Below are 21444 nucleotides of genomic sequence, written 5' to 3'. Positions count from 1 at the left end.
GCATTAAATGAACTTGGCTACCAATATTCAAAATGAAATACATCAGAGATTTTAATCTCAAATTTGTAAGTTATTGTTTCAAACAATAACTTTCAATTTCATTGTGAATAAGGGAACTTAACTTTCTGCCTCAGCCTAACAAATAATGAAAATATGTTACAAAATTCAGCAATAGAAATTGTACATTCTCAAAATGCACAGCTCTGATTCCAGCTTCTGTAAGATAAACATGGTCAAAGTTAAAGAATGTCAGACAAGCCAAAGACTGGGTGATAAAAATTTAATGTTATTAAACGAGACACCAGGGGGGTATTACAACAGCTTCAATTTCCATTATATTACATTTAATGCAGAAAAATATCCCAAGGCACTTCATAGGAGTGAATTAAGAGATCCGCATTAGGGCAGATGACCAAAGGCTTGGACAAAGAGACAGGTTTAAGGGAGAGTGCTGAGAGAGAAGAGACATGAGGAATAGATGTTTAGGGTGGAAGTTCTAGAGATTGGTACTTTGGTAGCTGAAGGCATGGCCACCAATGGTGAAGTAATAAAATTTGTGGACGAGCAAAGCCTGGAATTAGGGAACAGATATCTTGAAGAGTTAAAGGGCCGGGCAGACTACAGATTTAGGAAGGGGCAGGACCATGGAGAGATTAGGATTTTAATACCAAACTGTTTGCTAACTCGGAATCAATGCAAGTCTGCAAACCCAGGAGTGATGAATGAATATGAGTTCCTGTTAATTAGTTCATGAGCAGCAGAACAAGGGAGACAGGATAGGAGTGAACTGGAATAGGCATATAAAAAAAGTGTGACTGAGCATTTCAACAGCAGATGAGTTAAGGTGGAGGTGGAGTCCAGCAGTGTTATAAAGGTGGAAGTAGACTGATAGCATAAAATTGTGGTCTGAAGCTCACCTTAAGGTTAATTGTGACACAAAGACTGTGAGCCTTCTCGATAGTTTTTGTCAGGGAGAAGGGTAAAACGTGAAGGTTACAAAATGGAGTTTCTGACAACGACCAAAGATGGTTACTTTAACCTTCACAGTATTTAGCAATCTAAAAGGATTGTCAGTGGCTATTTATTGTTTTTATAGCTAATCAGAAGAAATTACTGTTCACCCAGTAATGAATGAAAGAACAACAACTGGGCAACTTAGAGAAGTGGAGGATCAAGATAGGTGGTGTTGAGGTAGAGTTGGGTGTCATCTCTGTAAGTGTGGAAGGTGAGGCCACATTTTCAGATGACATTGCTGCAGATGCATTCCAATCATGAGAAGTTTTTTTAAAATACTCAACATCTTCAAAAACAAAAACAGAAAACTGAGTGCTCCCATTTGGGTCAATAAACCATGACAGGAAAAACAGACTAGCTGACAGAATTTTGCCACCCTAAAGCTTGGAATATGTATCTTCATCATAATTGTGGACAACAGTTTCCCTTTTAAATAGTGACAATGTTTTATGTTAAATTTGAAACACAGGGCAAGATTTGTGGATAGGAAGCTTATGAGAAATGTAAGATTTTTTAAATACAATCGTCAATCTCACGTGGTATTAAAGGGAAACTAGATCACGTGTACAGGTATTCTTGAAGTGGGAACAGAGTTCGGGCTAGAGGGAAGAGAAACTAAAGTTAGTCTCTTTCCAGGATCAAACACATAATTCTGGCTGACTCCTCGGTAGAGTTATGAGGAAAGTGACTGTGTGAATGAAGGAAAAAAGGCCTGTATTTACATAGCATTTTTCAGTTCATTCTAAATTGCTGTGCAGCTGATTAATTACTTTTGAAATGTATTCAGTATTTTAATGTTGGTAGGGCAGCAGCCAATTCGTGCAATAACAAATAATCAGGTAGAGAATGGTGCTTGGAAAACCAAAGTTATTGACAGTTGCCCCACAATGTTGTCAGAAGGAGATTTCCAATATTTTCACCATGTGATATATTTGCAAGTCAGAATGGTGGGTGATTTGCTGGGGAGATTGCAGTATTGGGGTGCCCATGCCCCTGCTCCTTTTATCCTTCTAGATGGTAGGGATCACCAGTGAAACCTGCCCGAGGCTTCTTTTAAGAGCAATGGAAATAAAACTAAATACTTTTTAGCATAAACATAAGTTTTGGGGAAGTTACTGGAATCTGTTCAGGACAGAATGACTTCATAGTTTCCAGGAATCATGAAGAGCCAGAATGGATTTACAATCACAATTCACATCAAATGACCCAACTTTAATTTCTGAGAAATACGGGGTAGGGAAAACTTGTGGATGTGATTTATATGGACCTCCAGAAGACAGTTAATAAGGTTCTACATGAACCACTGTTGTGAAAATGAGTGCACAAAAAAAGAATCAACATTTGCCCGACAAAGGAAGTTGATTAGAAAGTCGGAGACAGAAAGTAGACACATTGGGTGTACACACAATCTGAAAGGATTGGCTATAGGTGCCTGCCAGGAGCTGCATTGGAACTTCTCGGTATATTCTTCATTACTTGGATGAAACAACTGAAAGCCTTGCATTTAATTTTGCTGATGATATTAAAATAGGTGATACAATAAATTGTGTGCTGGGCTGCTGGGCTCATGAAGCTGCAAATGGACATTGCTAGTGCTGAATGGAGCTCAAAGTGCGAGGTCAAGTGCTTTGAACTGAAGATAGATCAGAATACTTTCCAAAAAATAAGATCTTGTCGATGAACAGGGACATTTCAGAGTCCAAAAATGATTCAAAACTAGCAGGCACCAAAAATAATTTTAAAAAGGCTAATAGAATGCTGGCCTTAATCTCAAGTGTGCTGGAACATAGAAGGGTGGAAATTATGTTGCATCTTTACAGAGCTTTGGTTAGGCCTCATCTGGAATAATGTATTTCATTCTGGGTGCTGTACATTGAGGAGGATATTTTGACCCTATTGAGGCCACAGCATAAATTTACCCCAATTATTCCTGGACAGAAAGGTTTAAATTATAAGGCAGGTTTGTATGCTCTTGAATAGAAGCACAGTAGATCTAATTAAAGTATTTGATAATGGCCAAGAGTCTTGATAGGTTGGATGAATGGAACCAATTTGCTGTGATGGGCAGATGATTGATGTTATGGAGGTGAAATCAGCTAGTGTTTGCGGTGGAGAGGATAAGTGCTCAGAAGCTCAACTCGGAGTCAAATAGCAGGGTGAAGTTGCTTATAATATGGGTTAGCAAGAGCAAATGGACAGGACACCAGCAGCTGCTCTGATATGGAGACTGTAGCATAGACTGAGGAAACTGCAGGTGATTCAAGGAGGATGCAAGTTGGGCAACAAGACAAAACATGCTGTGAAGGCGTTGGGGAAGGTGGTGGAGAGAACGAGATTCCTCAGCATGGGTGTGGAACCTGTGCCTCCCATTCCCACTGCGCATCTTTGAATGATGTCAACAATCATCAGCCTGGAGCCAAGGAGTTTGTACGTTCTCCCTGTGTCTGCATGGGTTTCCTCTGGGTGCTCTGGTTTCCTCCCACATTCCAAAGAGGTACAGATTAGGAAGTTTTGGGCATGTTATATTGGCGCCGGAAGCATGGCGACACTTATGGGCTGCCCCCAGAACACTTTACGCAAAAAGATGCATTTCACTGTGTGTTTCGATGTACATGTGACTAATAAAGATATCTTATCTTAAAACTCAAGAACAGATCCATGCTTATAAGAACTGGTAGGTACTTCAAATCTGCAATCTATGGATAACATTTTACAGAAACTGTACCTTTGGCAAATATGACCAGAATAATGCAAACATTCACACCACCCAAATTATTCCAAGTGACTTTTATGATATTTCCCCGTTCTTTAGCAGTACAAAATGTACAATCCAGGAAGCCCAAGGCACTGTGCTGAAACAAAATAAGTAATCATATCCAAAGCACTGTGTGTTTTTTTTTAAAAATTCTGACCCATGTAAACTGCTGGTAGAGAAATCCTATGCAGGGAGTTGTCATGTGCTGGCAATATAGCACATGGTTAGCATTAGATTTACCCCTCGTACACGAGGTTCAATGCTCTCTCAAAGGCTATAGTTCAGGAAAGGCACTGGAAATGTGCTATGAGATTTGTTGTTAGCCCCTTTCTCCATTCTGCCACTGGACGGCCTAGCAAACAGGGCTGCTACCTTACAGCTCCAGCGAACTGGGTTCAATCTTGATTTCCAGTGCTGTCTATGTAGAGTTTGCATGTTCTCCCTGTGACCACGTGGGTTGCCCCTTGGTGCCCCAGTTTCCACCCACATCCTAAAGACATGTGGGTTGGTAGGTTAATTAGCAACTGTAAAGTGCCCCGAGTATGTAGGTGAGGGATAGAATCCATGGGGAGCTAACGGGATTGTTGGGAGAATGGGATTAACGTGGGATTGGTGTAAATGGGTGTTTTATGGTCAGGGTGGATAGTGGGCTGAAGGGACTGTTTCCATGCTGTATGACTTTATGCTTTCTCCTTCAATATCCCAAAGTCAGAATTCTTCACAAGCTTAGGTCAGACTGTCACCTTCCTCCCTCTGACCTTGGAAGAAATAAACTCTCTCTGAGAGTCCCAAAATATACAAGGAGGAAAAAAGACATGAAGTGCACAGAGATAACCTTTGAGGCAGGTTTTTGGGAGAGGATAATGTTTAAGGAGAGACTTCCAGTGCTCAGGGCCCAGGCAGCTGGGTGAAGGAAGTGGTAGATGCCAGAGGTCACCAAGAGACTAGAACTGGGAGAATGCTGGATTTTAGGACTTAAGAAACAGAGAGATGGAGTCCGCCAAGGGATTTGGACACAAGGATTAAAATTTTAAGATCAAATATCAGTGGACTGGATGCAAAATGGGGGACTAGGAAATGGTGCAGGTTAGGTTAGTTTCAGTTGAGGTCATTTCAGTTGAGTTTACCAAGGTTATAAGCACTGGAGCAATCAGCCACCTTCTTCCCCAGTCAAGACTGGAAATAACAATCACAAGGTGAGGGCTTCAGAAGCAGATGGGTTAAACCCAGGTCAGTGACAGGCATGAGTAAGAACATGGAAGGAGAGCATCGTTGTGCTTGAGAGGGCGAGTTTGTGGAACTATACCTGTGGATTTGGATATCTGTAAATCCCTACCTCTTTCTGTTGACTACAAGATTCAAATTAACAGGTACAACCTGCTGCAGCCTAGAATTTTGGGAATTCACAAACCCATAAAGCCATGAGGATGTGAACTTGCTGTAGTGACAGGTATTTGAAGTATCTCACCAGGTTTACAACACATTTCACAGGCTGACATAATAGCTGTGCCACAACTTAAAACCCTTCAATGAATTTAACTCCAATATTGCTATTGGTCAGAAACAGGCACCTAAGACCCAAAATACTGAGATAACATTAGACAATGTGCACCAAATAGTTCCTGTTTGAAAAACTGACAAAAAAAAACACATTTTAAAAGTTATTTCCAAAAGACTAATACAAAATATGAAACAGAAAAGAAGTGCAGTATTGCTCTTACCATTCCATCATTCCACTTTTAATTAAAATTAGGGTAAAAAATTCAGTTTAAATAGTTGTTAGCTGAAATAGTTGTGCTGACAACATGTTAGTTTTGTTTAACAATCATCCACTTCATTGTTGTGTAGAAAAGATCATCCAGATATTGTGGCTTCCCGAATGTATAGTAAGACATTGCTGGGAGATGGACATGGTGCGTTAGCAGCACTGTGATTTGTTCTCAGGCTCCTCAGTAAACTCTGATAATTTAATTTTATCATCTGCATTGTTGTCCTCTGATAGATGGATGCAATCGATGGCCAGAATATTCCCCACCAAAAATTGCATGGCTTCATCAACATTTATGTTGTCCTGCAAACATCAGAAAAGCATTTTATTAAAAATTAATGCATTGGAAAAAGCATCTGTGCAAGGGAATGCAACATAATTGAAAAACCTTGAAAGTACATAACAATTTATGCACTCAGGATATTCAAACGTGTCTAAAGTCCTTTCCAGTCAATTAGATACAGGAAATGCTGAAGCCAATATGCATGCAGCAAATTCCCACAAGCAGCATTCCGAAAATACGCACTTCAATTTTTTGAAGTGAAGTTCATTGTGGAATAAACATTGGCCTGGAGAACTCATTCTTTGACTCAGAAACGAAGGTCCAAGCCACTGAACATTGTGATTCAGAAGCTTGCTGCTTTCTTGATACAATTCATTCTTCTAATCTCCTTCAAGTCAGAACTTAGAGTCAGAATCATACAGCATGGAAACAGATCCTTCGGCCCAACCTAAGTGAGTCACATTTGCCCGCATTTGGCTCATATCCCTTTAAACCTTTCCTATCCAATTACCTTTTAAACATTGTTAATGCACCTGCCTCAACCACTTCCTGTGGCAGCTCATTTCATATACTGATCACCCTCTGGGTGAAAAAGTTGCCCCTCAGGTTCATATGAAATCTTTCCCCTCTCACCTTAAACTTATGCCCTCTAGTTCTTGATTCACCAACCCTGGTAAAAAGACTGTGCGCTTTCACCTTATCTATGCCCCTCATGATTTTATACATCACTATAAGATCACCCCTCATTCTCCTATGCTCCCAATGAAGAAAATCCCAACCTGCTCAACCTATGTCTATAACTCATTCCCTCAAGTCCCAGCAACATCCTCGTAAATCTCCCCGTAATGGCAACTTTCCCATAGCAGGGTTACCAAAACAACACAATATTCCAAGTGTGGCCTCACCAACATCTAACAACTTCAACTTGTTGGCTTAAGAGTTCTTTCAGAGGCCTGACCACAAAAACCCAGGCTGACGTTTCAACATTCCCTTTGTACTGCACTGTAGGATAAGTTATCTTTCAGCAGAGATATTAAACTAAGGACTTGGTGTACCCTCTTGGGCAGATCCTATGGTACTCCACAGAAGGGCACTATCCCAGTATCAGAGCCAGTATTAATTCTTCAATCAATATTTCAAAAACATTATGTGATCATTGTCACATTGGAGCAGGATATGCATAAATCTATTGCCACATTTCTAAATTAACATTGATTACACTTCAAAGACTTCACTAACTGCAGTGTTCTGAGCTGATCAGAGACAGTGAAAGATGCAATGATTCTTTAAATGCTACTTTCAGCAGCACCACCTGATATAATTAATCTGCATTTTCTCTGCTTACATCAATGAAACGAGGTCCTCCTTATGTCATTGCCAATGCCTACAAATGCGGAAAGAAGAAACCCTCTGGGAAGGTGGCTGAGCTTTTCTGAGCTTACTCAGTTTGAGGCGATAAGCATGATATTGGAACTTAAGAGGATTACATTGCTAGGAATAAACCTAGCTGGTCTTTCCTTTGAGTTTAGAGACTGGGAGCCAATCTAATCGAGGTGATAAGGTGGATATGGAAAAACAAAATCTCCAATGAGAAAATACACAAGGCAGAGCAAACCTTGTATCATCAGCTGGGCTATTCAGGGTGAAATCAGGAAGCAAGCTTTATATATCAAAGGCAGTGGGAGTTTGGAACCACCCTCTCTTATGAGGAAGTTGATCTACACATAGAAAGTTCACAAAAATTACAAAGTGATATGACTATATTACATTTTCAATATGTTGATTGAAGGATAAATATTGGCTCTGAAAAAGGGATACTTTCTCTTCAAAAGAGTGGTGTGGGATTCACTCAAGAGGGTGGACAGGACCTTAGTTTAACATCTCTTCTAAAAGATGGTACCTCCAGAACTGCATGTTGAAGTATCAGCCTGAATTTTTGTGCTCAGGCTTCAGGAGTGGGTCTTGAGCCATGAAATTTCTGCCTTAAAAGTAGGAAGTGAATGTGGTGAATCAAGTAAAATGAAGACTGCACCCAACATGTAATGTTAGCAACAGAAGTACAGCAAAGCTGGGCAAATGGGGATGATCTATTGAAAGATCATGATCTGACTGATTTGTGGAACAGGCTTGCAGGGGTGAGGGTCATTCGCCTGCGACTTTGATTGAACTGATTGGTGTCAGTCCACAACCATTCACCTCAATACCCACTGCAAGTCTCCAAACCTCAGAGATTTATTGAAAACCCTACCACAGGTTGGAAGAAGCAGCAGCTGTTGATCTCCAGTTCTCTTCTGGTAACTTTCACATTTTTTAGGACCAAGTTGTGAAACTCCTCTAAAGAAGGCCACTTCCCCTTTCCATGCACCCTTTTTATTTAACCTTATCAATGCCAATCCCAGTGCCTGAAACATTGTTCACATATTCCAAACATAGTTAGGTTTAGATAACTAGGTCTAGTTTTGCCCATTTTTACTGCGTCAAACTTGCCGAGCGTACAGAGGGATACTCCAATATGATACTGACACAGCTATTGCTGGCTCTCCTAGACACCTTTATCCCATTCCTTTCCTTCCCAATCTTGCTGTACAGCTTTCAGCATTATTCTTCTGAATTATCAGCATTCCCCTCATCTTGTAACATCACCAGTTTGTCCACACTTTCCATTACTTGTCAAATTTCTCCCCACTTCTAGTTCCATTCCCATCCACCCTTCCAAACCTCTTCCCCACACAAAATGCTCAGGATGCAGTCACTTCTATAAATCTCTCCTCACCCCAAATAATTAACTCCCAGTACACCAAGTCTCGTTATCCAGGATGGGTAGGAGCACAGACTTCCCACGGATAACAAGAAATGTGGATACCACTAAGGTCCCCTCCTATGTATCCAATATAACTCCCAAATGAACATAAATATGCCCTAAAAGCATATTCTAAAAGCATTTCAACTTAATAAGCATATTTTAATAATGAACATGTTTAAATACCTAAAAGGAAATGATATCTAAAAAAAACTACTTCTGTTGAACTTATTGACAAAAGCAGTGACTGATTTTGAAATCACAAGTTGCAGCCCTGTAAACCAAGACTGTACACAGCAGGAAGCCACTTGACACAAGTGGTTTGGAAAGTAAACACAGTGATTGGCTCCTTAATGTGCACATGTATACAGATACATTTGTTATACAGCAAATCAGCAGATAATGAGGACTGAGTGTAAACAGTCCAGATCACACCTCCTGTAACAATAGTTGAGTGTCTGTCCCCTCACACTTTTGCTTTGTGAGTGGTTTACATTTGTTTTGTTGCAGCTCTGAAGGTGTGATGTAATTGTGGCTCCAATGTGGTTTCAGAAATATAGTTAAACTCCTTTAAACTGGTGACACAAGAGGTTGCAGATGCTGGAATCTGGAACAAAACAACAAGACATTGGAAGAACTCATTGGGTCAGGCAGCATCCATGAGGGAACCTGTCGACTGTCCATTTCCCTCCATAGATGCTGCCTGCCCTGCAGAGTTCCTCCAACAGCTTGTTTTCTGCTCCTTTAATCTGGTGCCTGTTCAGCATCTCAAAGTCAAAGTCGAGTTCATTGTCATATGTACAAGTTATGCACAGGTGCAAAGAAAAACTTACTTGCAGCAGCATCACAGGCACATAGCATCAGATACATAACGTTCACAAGAGAACCTTAAATTAACAACATAAATTATTCAAGATTATACAAGAAAGAACATAATTAGAACAAAAAAAATGTCCACTGGAGTGCAAAGTGGTCATATTGTTGCTATACATGGTTAGTGATTAGGGTTGTCCTGGTTGGTTCAAGAACCAAATGGTTGAAAGGAAGTAGCTGTTCTTGAACCTGGTGGTGTGGGACTTCAGGCTTTCGTACCTCCTGTCTGATGGCAGCTGCGACAAGATGGCATGGGCCGGATGGTGGGGATCTTTAATGATAGATGTTGCCTTTTTGAGGCAGTGTCTCGTGTAGATACTACCAATGGTGGGGAGGGATGTGCCAGTGATGAATTGGGCTGAGTCCACTACCCTCTGAAGCTTCTTACGTTCCTACACATTCGAATTGCTGTACCAGACCATGATCCAACTAATCAGGTTACATCCGTAGAAGTTTGTTTGAGTGTTCAGTGACATGCCAAACTTCCTTAAACTTCCAAGAAAGTAAAGACACTGGCACGCCTTCCTTGTGATTGCATCTATTCGACCCAGGACAGGTCATCTAATATGTTAATGCCCAGGAATTTAAAGGTGCTGACCCTCTCTACTGCCAATCCACCAATGTAGACTGGTGCATGTGAGCATTTGGCTCACTCATTAATCCAGAATGCAAGTCAAGGGTCCATAGTGAGGGTGGGTGTGTGGTCATAGTGCAGCCGGGGCCAAGGTCTGGACTGTGGACTGGGGTTGGGGTCCACAATACCAAGAGTTAGAAATATGGGTAGGCTTATGGCTGGAGCCAGAGTCTGAAGTGCTTGTAAATGGGACACGGATAGGTGGAACAGAGGTAAAGAGGTCAAAACAAAAGAGGCTTGTAGGGACGGAAGGAGGGGGAGGGGAAGGAGGGGAGGGGGAAGGAGGGGAGAAGGGGAAGGAGTGGAGAGGGGAGGTCGGTGGGGGGGGGGGTAAGGGTTGCAGTCAGTGGGACCATGCAAAGACAAGTGGAGGAAAAGTACAGGGACAGAGTTTTGGCAAGGGAGAGTGCAGGCACATGAGCAGTAGAGAGACAACAGTGGAGAAAGGTCAGATTGCTTAAAGAAGCACTTTGCAACATTAATGGGGCTGAGGTGGAGATGGTTGAGAACTTCAAGTTCCTAGGTGTAAATATCACCAATAGCTTGTCCTGGTCCAACCACATAGATGCTATGGCCAAGAAAGCACACCAGCACCTCTACTTCCTCAAAAGGCGAAGGAAAATTGGCATGTCCCCGTTGACTCTCACCAATTTTTATAGATGCACCATAGAAAGCATCTTATCCGAATGCATCACAGCTTGGTATGGCAACTGGTCTGCCCAAGACCGCAAAAACTGCAGAGATGTGGACACAGCTAGGTCCATCACGAAAACCAGATTCCCCTCCATGGACTCTGTCTACACTTCCCACTGCCTCAGGGAAGCAGCCAGCATAATCAAAGACCCCACCCACCCCGGTCATTCTGTCTGCTCCCTCCTCCCACTGGGCAGAAGATACAAAAGCTTGAATACACACACCACCAGGCTCAAGGACAGCTTCTTTCCTGCCGTTATAAGACTCTTGAACAGACCTCTTGTACGATAAGGATGAACTCTTGATCTCACAATCAACCATGGCCCTTGCACCTTACTGTCTACCTGCACTGCACTTTCACTGTAAGTGTAACACTGTATTCTCCATTCTATTATTGCTTTTCCCTTTGTTCTACCTTGACGTACTTATGTTTTGAAATGAGCTGTATGGATGATATGCAAAACAAAGTTTTTCCACTGTATCTTGGTACATGTGACAATGATAAACCAATTGCCCATTAGAAGAGATCTTTCTTCTGTGGTAACTTCAGTGATGACAACACCGAGAGTAAGCAGATTTGCATTTACACAGCGCATTTCATGACCTCAGGATGTTCTAAGGCATTCTATTGCTAATGAAATACTTTTTATATGGAGACACCATTATAATGTGGCTGCCAGTTTGCACACAGCCAGGTCCCACACCAATGAAGTAGATCATCAAGTTTTCTTCTTAACTGAGGGATAAATGTTAGCATGGATACCAGGAAAATGCCCCTATTCTTGGCTGATCAAGTACCACTCAGACTTTTGGTTTAACATCTAATCCAACAGACAGCCTTTTCAATAGTTCTACACTTCCTCAGAACAAGAGAGTCAACCCTCTGAGTCCACTCAGCCCAACCTGACACTGAACCAGTAAGCAATAGTCTAGTGATGTCAGGCAGATACAGGATTATCTTGCTACAGTGTCCCAGACAGGCGACTTATTGTCACTCACCTTTGCCGAAGTCTGAAACCAAGTTACAAAGCCATTATCCTTGCAGTAGCGGTCCATTGTTGCTGGATCGTTCTCCAAACCATCCCACTGCTGATCGCACTTGTTTGCTAAGAGCACGGAAGGGATTGGCTCCCCATTGGGCAGCTTCACATTTTTGTCCAAGTCGTTTTTCCATTTCAGAACTGCGTCAAACGTTGAACGCCGGGACACATCAAAGACTACAATAGCTCCAACTGCTTCTTTGTAATAAACCCTTGTCATGTTGCCGAATCGTTCTTGACCTATTGCAGCCAAAAAAGAAACATTGATGTAATAAACTACACAAATAACAGATTGATTAATCTTTTAATTAATATAAAATCTACATAAAAACTATAAAAACTACTCAGTACAACTACTTGCTTTTATTATCTTATGCTGCACACAAGCATTCTCCACCTTAATTCAATCAGGCCTATCATCCCAATCTCTCTATTCCCCCATGATGTAATAACTTAGCTTTCCCTTAAATACAGTTGTGCCAAAGTTCTTTGATAGAGATAATACTGATGCTGGCACATATTGGTGCCAAGGTGGTGTTGGCCGCCTTCTTGAACTGTTAAGGGTCCATGTGTGTGCTGGACACGTTGGTGGCCTAGGGCTTCCTTGTGTTTTGGAACAGCAAACTTTTCAAAGTCAACAGTCTAGCTTTTGAAATTCGTAAGAAGACTGGCTTATTTTCTGCTCAAGGTATCTGCCTATTATCTATGGGAAATGCCAGTGCAAGGAATTCAGTGACTGGAGTGCTATGCAGTGTGATAAACATAAGCAAAATAATCCTTTATGTATAATGGTCAACTATTAATTGAAGGATTTAAGAACATTAGATTCCATTCCACATGGTGGCCATGGCAGTAGATACTCCATATTTTTCCTAACACCAGGGCTGTTCATCATATCTTTTGGTAATATTTATGTTGCATTTGAAGGGGGGCTGGGATCTTACAATGCTGAGGAATTGTTGGGTGTTAAAGATAACTAGGTATTGCTCCAGTTTTTCCTCAAATCCGTCAACTATTTGTCTCTGCTTCTTACAATGCAGTGGTTGAAATGTACGCCATGAATAACCTGTGCCTTGCAGCTCAGGTCAGATTCCACTTTTGAACGCTCAGCACATGACACTGTGTAGCTTTTGAAATTCGTAAGAAGACTGGCTTATTTTCTGCTCTGCGTTCTCAGGCCGTCTCTTTATCTGATTGCCCAGGAGCCTCATCTTACTAAGATGAAATTACATCCCTTGATCTACAAGCAAGAGCAGCTTGTGAATTTAATCAATATTTTCTATCACCTTATCTACTGGATTCATGGGATAATGAAGGAAACTATCAAAGTGCTTCTCCTTAAATCAGTTCTGACTCACTATTTGACAGCTCAAGCAATGGTGTTTGGTTACAGTAATATTTGATTAACCAGCAACATCCATCTACCTGTCTCAGTACTTTGACATCAATTCATCAGTGGAATCCATGACTTAGGTCAACTTTTAGATCTTAGTGCATGGAAAGGAAATTAAGTTTAAAGTCGGTTTCTGCTCAACTCTCCCTGCTATTCATAGCAAACCTTTATTGATTCTGCATTCAAACACACCAATGCAACTTGGCATTTCCTGTGTCCATTGGATGCAAAGAAGCCCAAATCCTTTACTGCCACTTTCATTCTTCATTTCTCTCGTTGATCCTTGCCATCGTGTTTTTCTATTACCTGCCAAACCCAATTTCTTCAATGTTCACCTTTCTTATTCTCCTGTAGGTATCCCACCCTTAGCCTTCTCCTGGATTACCCTACACCTTCTCTGCGTCTTTTTTGACATCCTAAGAAAGATCCATCAAGGAACTCAACACAATTCCAATTGTCCTGATGAAGGGTGTCGACCTGAAATGTCAACTGTCTGTTTCCCTCCACAGATGCTGCCAGATCCGCTGAGTAGCTCCAACATTTTGTTCGTTGTTCTACTTGTCCCATTCTATTTTGGACCAGTTTTCCCCACCCTGCTTTCCCACTTTGACCAAGCTCCTTCATGGCAGACTCACTGTTCCCAGCTCAGACACTTTGGGCATTATAATTGGATTGGCTATCACCTTCCGTCACCACATTTTAGCACAGAATGTATGTTGATCTGTTATCGAGGACTTGCCATCTCTCAACTTGTTACTGTTGATCATGTTCATATTTTGGTCCTAAATGAAGTGCCATGACACTTTTCCCCTTGTGCATTCCTGACCTTCTGCCACTCATCCCACTCAAACTGCCTTGTTGATGGTACCTCTACAAGATGCCTCAATCTATCTCCCTATATCTATGGCAACTTCACTTTTGAGCATCTCACCCCTCTCATTTACTGTCCTCAAACATTGCACCAAATTCCTCAACGTCTTTTTCTCTGCTGACCTTCTGTAGGCCCAGATGACTTCTAATCCTTGGTGACCTCAACATTCGTTTCAATTCTTCTTGCTGTTTCTCCTGACTTCATTTCCTCCCTGATGCTTCCCCCCCCCCCCATGCAAACAGACTTCCCCATTTCCTTACCCTCAATTTTGCCGATTCACAAGGCCTTTTTATATGTTGCACTATCACTGAGAAGGTAATTTAGGAATTTCTTGCTTTTTGGCCTCCACCCTAATTTTCTTTTCTTACCATTTCTTTCAGAGTTAATATTTGGGCAAGCCTCAACTTTCCAATTAGTGCCATAGAATCACAGTGGATACAGCATGGAATCAAGGCCTTTTGCCCACCAAGTCCGTGCCAACCATCAACCACCCATTTGCACTAATCCTACATTAATCCCATTTTTTAAAACTCATCTCATATTTTCATGAAGTCCCCCCTTCCCCCCAGATTCTACCACTCATGCACACACTAGCAGCAACTTACGGTGGCCAATTAAACTACTAATCCACACGTTTTTGGGATGCGGGAAGAAACCGGAGTACCTGGAGGAAACACATTTGATTGCAGAGAGAATGTGCAAACTCCACACAGACAGCATCCGATGTCAGGACTGAACCTGTGTCTCTGGTGCTGACACAGCAGCTCTACTCGCTGTGCAACTGGGTCTCTCTTTACCTTTCAAGTACTGCAATTATCTACCCATGGACCCTTGAATCATGATAACATTTCTGTAATTTTCCTTCAAATCACACTCCCACCAATAACTTAATGCCAATTATTCTCTTTTACTCTCGTCATTCTCTTTGCTATATGCATTATTTCATTTCCCTAAGTCCACAAGATATGTACCTGAAGACTGGACCACAATATGCATTTCTGGTCTTGATGCTTAATGTTGGCTAGTATTGAAGGATTAACCATCAGCACAATGACCAGCACAACCCTAATCCTACTTCCGCAATGGAACACTATGGATTACCCTTGCACTACCATGGACTCATCTCTGATTGTCTTTTTGTTTTGCACTGATGTCTTGTTTTGCACACTTTTTTTCTCTCTCTTCACTGTCTTGCATAATTTATATCCTGTGTGTTGCGTGTACCTATGTGCCTGTGATGCTGCTGCAAGCAAGTTTTTCATTGTACCTGTACCTCACCGTACTTGTGCACAAGACAATAAACTTGACTCGAAACTCAAATACTGCACAATATCAATGCATACATTATTTAATCATGAAACAGGCTCAAACGGCTTAATGTCCAACTCTTTTAATGTTCCCACATTACCAGTTTTATGCAGGTACATAGACTATTGAACTAAAGCTATGAAGAGACAGATCCTAGTGTACAGTTGGACAGTGACAGAGCTGTAGTTCAATGCAGTAACATCGACTGACTTGTACGCAATACATCATTATACCTCAGGACAATAACTCCTGTTAGACCTGCATCTTAATGTTTTACAGTGGTACATTCATAACCCTGAGTCTGTACCAAGTTTTATGGTGACAGACCAGTATCCACCATTACAACAGACATTATGACAGATCTTTAGTAATCAAATATCACCAGTTGTAATAGTGATGGAATAAAATAAAACAGAAAATGCTTGAAATACTTAGCAGGTTTAGGAGCATCTATAGAGATGGAAAAAAGAACTCAGATTTCATAACAAAGATCTTTCATCAGAGTCAGAAAAAGTTAAAGATTAAAAAGAAGTTTTATGAAGTAGAGAAAGTGGGGATGGGAAGGAGAGAATGAAAAAATTTTTCCCAGTTCTATTCATTGACCCAAAACTTCAAAGGGAAAGACAGAGCTAAAGATCTGTCTGATCTGCTGAGTGATTCCAGCATCCTCTGCTTTCATGCCAAAAAAAGCTAATGTTGTGCGGGGTGGGGGGGTCGGAATTATAGGAGCATAGAGGTTTGGAGGACACGAGATAGAAAGGAGGCTTCATAGAACTAGGAGCCAGTGCAGGTCAGTGAAGATAGGGGCTGATGATTGGATGGGTAGCAGTGGTTTAGATGAGTTCAAATTTACGAAATCTGTAAGTTGGAGAGCTGTGCTGGGGAGTATCAGAAAGCTGACCCTATGGACAACAAAGGAATAGATGAGTCAAAGCAGAGGTGGAGACAGGCTTTAATTGCTAAATGGAAGTAGGAATTTTTGGTGATGCACAGAAAATGGGGCCAGGGCCAAAAGGAGTATCAAGGTCATGAACAGGGAGAGGGATGGAGTTGGTGGCTGCGGAATATGGGAGAGAGTGGAAATTGTGGTGCAGATGAAAGAGAGTGGGAGATTGGTATTAAACTTCACTAACTGTTCCCCACCTGTACTGTGCCTATGTTATGCAGTGGCAGAACAATACCCACCAGTTTTATGGGTGTTACACAGCAATTGAAAACTTGGTACTTAGTGGCTTTTTTTTTGGATATTACAGTCAGCTATAATGCCCCAGATCAGAAGTCACATACATAAACCACACTGGAATAAAGTGATATTTTTCCTGAACTGAAGGAAACCTAGAAATAGAAAGCTGGTATGAAGGCATTAAATACCTGTAAAAAAAACTCAACTGGTTTACCAATATTCTTTAGGGAAGGAAAACTGTCATTCCTACCCCTCACTCACAAACATGGTGAATTCTTAACTGTGACTTGGATTAACAAATCTTCTGGCTGCACAAAAGATCATGGGCAAAGAACAAAAATTTATCTCTCAAGTACTGCAGCAAAACAGAATAACCGGTTATTCACATAGCTGCAGATAGGGTCTTACTTCGCCTGACCTCACATGCAGCCACACCCATCACAACACCCAAAGGTTAGGGAGTGCCAATAGCTGGTGATACATCAGTGGGAAAGCAGAGCTCAGATTGGCAGGGGCAGACTCTGGCCTTTCAGCTGGCTGCAGAGATAAAGCAGGAGCTGCAGCCCATGTGCCAGGCTGTTCCTGTCTCAGTGGGAAAGGGGAGGGCACAGCTCATGCATCACACCAATGGCTCTGCACCATCCCAACGTCTTCAAGATGAACCATTTCCCCACTGGTTTCACGAACTCCTTTACAGACACAAACACTGAATGTATTGTGGGCACAAGAATATGCAATGTTCTCTGCTCTCCTTTCTCTTCCAACTTTTCCCTCCACCCACTCTCTCCCATCCCCTGCCCTCCCCATTCCCTTCTCCCACCTCCATGCCCTTCTCCCAACTTCTTTCTCATGTTCCTCTCCTCCATCCACCACGCCCCTCTCCCTCCATCCCTCCCTGCCCCTCATCCATGTTTCTCCACATCCCTCTCCCTTCCTACCCCTTCCCTGCTTTCCCCTTGTGCCTCTACTGCCCCTCCTTCAATTGCTGCACCGCCCTCCCTCCCTGCCCCTCACAATCTCTCTCCTCCACACCCCTTCCCTTGCTCAACCATCTCCCTTTCAGCACCCTTGCCCTCGCCCCTACTTTTCCACCTCTGCTGCTTGTCCTGACCTCTGAGACCATTCTTCCCTCTTGACCCCTGTGCCTCTCCCCTCCTGTACGGTTCCCACCCTCCCCTTCCCCTCCTGTGGCCCACCCTTCACTTCTCTATGTATGCCTCCCACTCCCTCCTCCCCCTCCTCTCCCTCACCCCCCCCATTCACTTTAGCCCTTTAACACCCCCATTCACCAGCACCCTCCTGTGGCCCTCCCTCCACCTCCCTCGATATACACCTCCCACTTTATCCTTCGCTGCCTCCCCTTCACTCTTTGCTTCCCCCTCACCCTCTGCCCCTCCAGTCCCTCCCCTCCTCCTCCACTCCCTCCCCTCCTCCTCCACTCCCTTCCACCTCCCTCCCCCCTCCTCCTCCACTCCCCTCCCCCTCCCTCCCCCTCCCCCCCTCCCCCTCCTCTCCCCCCCTCCCCCTCTCCCCCCTCCCCCCCCTCCTCTCCCTCCCCCTCCTCTCCCCCCCTCGTCTCCCCCCTCCCTCCCCCTCCCCTCCCCCACTCGTCTCCCCCCTCCCCTCCCCTCCCCCTCGTCTCCCCTCCCCCCTCCCCTCCCCCCCCTCCCCCTCTCCCCCCCTCCCCTCTCCCCTCTCCCTCCCCCCCCCCTCCCCTCCCCCTCCCTCCCCTCTCCCCCTCTCCCCTCCCCCCTCTCCCCTCCCCCCTCCCTCCCCTCTCCCCCTCTCCCCTCCCCCCTCCCTCCCTCTCCCCCTCCTCCCCTCTCCCCCTCCTCCCCCCTCCCCTCCCCCCCCCCTCCCTCCCCCCTCCCCCTTCCTCCCCTCTACTCCCCTCCCCCCCCCCTTCCTCCCCTCTACTCCCCTCCCCCTTCCTCCCCTCTACTCCCCTCCCCCCCCCCTCCTCCTCCCCCCCTCTCCCTCCCCTCCCCCCTTCCCTCCCCCTCCCCTCCCTCCCTCCCTTCCCCTCCCTCCCCCCCTTCCCCCTCCCCCTTCCCTCCCCCCCTTCCCCCTTCCCTCCCCCCTTCCCCTCCCCCCCTCCCCCTTCCCTCCCCCCTTCCCCCTCCCCCCCCTTCCCCCTCCCCCTTCCCTCCCCTCCCCCTCCCCCTTCCTCTCCCCCCTCCCCCTTCCTCCCCTCTACTCCCCTCCCCTCCCTTCCCCCTCCTCTCCCCCCTCCCCCCCCTCCCCCTCCTCCCCCTCCCCCTCCTCTCCCCCCTCCCCTCTCCCCCTCCCCTCTCCCCCTCCCCCCTCCCTCCTCTCCCCCTCCCCTCCCCCCCTCCCCTTCCCCTCCCCCCCTCCCCTCTCCCCCTCCCCTCCTCTTCCTCTCCCCTCCCCCCCTCCCCCTCCCCCCCTCTCCCTCTCCCCCTCCCCCCCCCCTCCTCCCCCTCCCCTCCTCCCCTCCCCCCCCTCCCCCCTCCCCTCTCCCCCCTGCCCTCCCCCTCCCCCTCTCCCCCCCTCCCCTCTCCCCCCTGCCCTCCCCCCCTCCCCCCTCTCCCCCCTGCCCTCCCCCCCCCCTCCCCCCTCCCCTCTCCCCCCTGCCCTCCCCCCCTCCCCTCCCCTCCTCCCCCTCCCCTCCCCCCCTCCCCCCCCCCTCCTCCCCCTCCACTACCCCCCTCCCCCCTCCCCTCCTCCCCCTTCCCCCCCTCCCCCCTCCCCCCCTCTCCCTCCCACACCCTCCCCCCTTCTCCCCCCCCCCCCCCCCCCCCCCCCCTCTCACCTCCCCCCCCCCCCCTCTCCTCCCCCCCCCCCCCCTCTCCCCCCCCCCTCCCCCCCTCTCCCCCCCTTCCCCCCCCCTCCCCCCCCCCTCCCCCCCCTCTCCCCCCCCCCCTCCCCCCCCCCCTCCCCCCCCCCCTCCCCCCCTCTCCCCCTCCCCTCCTCCCCCCCTCTCCCCCTCCCCTCCTCCCCCCCCTCTCCCCCTCCCCTCTCCCCCCCTCTCCCCCTCCCCCCCTCCCCCTCTCCCCCTCCCCCCCCTCCCCTCTCCCTCTCCCCTCCCCCTCTCCCCCTCTCCTCCCCCTCCCCTCCTCCCCCTCCCCTCTCCTCCCCCTCCCCTCTCCCTCAAACTCACTCCCTCACTGCCCCCCTCCTCGAGCACTCATGCACCCGCCCCCCGCACTCTCCACTCTCTACCCCCTACCTGCGATGTCCCAGAGCTGGAGGCGGATCAGAGTGCTCGAATTCCAGTGCAAGACCTTCAGGGCGAAGTCTACGCCGATGGTGGCGCGGTAGTTCTGCGAGAAGAGCTGGTGGATGTAGCGCTTGATGAGGCTGGTCTTGCCCACGCCCAGCTCCCCGATCACCAGCACCTTGAACAGATGCTCGGTGCTGACCATGCTGCTGCTCCTGGTGCCCGCCATCCGCCCGAGCCCCGTCGCCAGCCACCGAGCCCCGCCGCTTCCGCCTCGTCGCCCAGCTCCGCCCCGGCTCAGAACCTCCTCCTCCCAGGACAGGCATGCACTAGGAGCCGAGGCTGGGCAACAGGGTGACAGTCAGCAGTTAGAGTCGGTGTGGGACGGGGCAGATTGAAGGAGGAGAGGGGGAATGGGGTGAATACGGGGAGTTAGGAAATGGGGACAGGAGTTGGAGGGGAGAATGGGGGCTGGGGAACAGGAGGGGAATGGGGTAGGAGGGGGAGTGAAGGAAGGGGGATGGGGAAAGAGGGTGGAGGGGGATGGGAAGGGGAAGGGGGGAGGGGAAAGGGAAAGGGGAAGGGGGAATGAGGGGGAGGGGGAATGGGGGGAAGGGGGAATGGGGGGAAGGGGGAATGGGGGGAAGGGGAAGGGGGAATGGGGGGAGGGGGGAATGGGGGGAGGGGGGAGGGGGGAAGGGGGAATGGGGGGAAGGGGAAGGGGGAATGAGGGGGAGGGGGAAAGGGAAGGGGGAATGTTGGGGGGAGGGGAGAATGTTGGGGATAGGGGGAAATGGGGGAAGGGGAATGTGGGGGAGGGGGAATGTGGGGAATGGGGAGGGGGAATGGTAGGGGGAGGGGGGAGGGGAATGGTAGGGGGAGGGGGGAGGGGAAGGGAAGGGGGAATGTTGGGGGGAGAAGGGGACGGGAAGGGGGAATGGTGGGGAAGGGGGAAGGGGGGGTGGGGAAGGGGGAAGTGGGGGAGGGGAGGGGAAGGGGGAAGTGGGGGAGGGGAAGGGGGAATGGTGGGGGAAGGGGGAGGGGGAGGGGGAAAGAGGGGGAATGGGGAGGGGGAAAGAGGGGGAAGGGGGTAGGGGAAGGGATGGGGAAAGAGGGGGGAGGGGGAGGGGAAAGAGGGGGGAGGGGGAGGGGAAAGAGGGGGGAGGGGGAGGGGAATGGGGAGGGGGAAAGAGGGGGAGGGGGAGGGGGAAAGAGGGGGAGGGGGAGGGGAGGGGAATGGGGAGGGGGAGGGGAGGGGAATGGGGAGGGGGAAGGAGGGGGAGGGGAAGGGGGAGGGGGAAAGAGGGGGGAGGGGGAAAGAGGGGGGAGGGGAATGGGGAGGGGGAGGGGAATGGGGAGGGGAAAGAGGGGGGAGGGGGAGGGGGAAAGAGGGGGGAGGGGGAAAGAGGGGGGAGGGGAGTGGGGAGGGGGAGGGGAATGGGGAGGGGAAAGAGGGGGGAGGGGGAGGGGGAAAGAGGGGGGGAGGGGGAGGGGGAAAGGGGGGAGGGGAATGGGGAGGGGGAAGGAGGGGGAGGGGAATGGGGAGGGGGAAAGAGGGGGAGGGGGAAAGAGGGGGGAGGGGGAGGGGGAAATGGAGGAGGGAGGAGGGGGGAGGGGGAGGGGGAAATGGAGGAGGGGGAAGGAGGGT

At 47.2% G+C, this 21444-nt stretch overlaps 1 protein-coding gene across 1 annotated transcript; it reads right to left on the bottom strand.

The window, feature by feature from the left end:
- Nucleotides 1-265: 265 nt before the first annotated feature.
- LOC127567795 (ras-related protein Rab-32-like) lies at nt 266-20061 on the bottom strand. The gene is made up of 3 exons (XM_052010856.1): nt 19806-20061; nt 11820-12100; nt 266-5840 (listed from the first exon to the last, which is right to left on the bottom strand). The coding sequence occupies exons 1-3, from the start codon at nt 20023-20025 to the stop codon at nt 5688-5690; spliced, it is 654 nt and encodes a 217-aa protein (XP_051866816.1). The 5' UTR covers nt 20026-20061; the 3' UTR covers nt 266-5687.
- Between the last annotated feature and the right edge of the window lie 1383 nt (nt 20062-21444).

This window comes from Pristis pectinata, chromosome 3, assembly GCF_009764475.1.
Source record: "Pristis pectinata isolate sPriPec2 chromosome 3, sPriPec2.1.pri, whole genome shotgun sequence".
Classification (NCBI taxonomy): Eukaryota; Metazoa; Chordata; class Chondrichthyes; order Rhinopristiformes; family Pristidae; genus Pristis; species Pristis pectinata.
This window is presented reverse-complemented; position numbering and strand designations above follow the sequence as displayed.

Coding starts and splice junctions, on each gene's coding strand:
- LOC127567795 (XM_052010856.1), bottom strand. CDS start 20,025: ATGGCGGGCACCAGGAGCAGCAGCATGGTCAGCACCGAGCATCTGTTC. Junction 12,101..19,805: donor CCAGCTCTGGGACATCGCAG/GTAGGGGGTAGA, acceptor TGGCTGCAATAG/GTCAAGAACGATTCGGCAAC. Junction 5,841..11,819: donor GGTTTCAGACTTCGGCAAAG/GTGAGTGACAAT, acceptor TGATGTTTGCAG/GACAACATAAATGTTGATGA.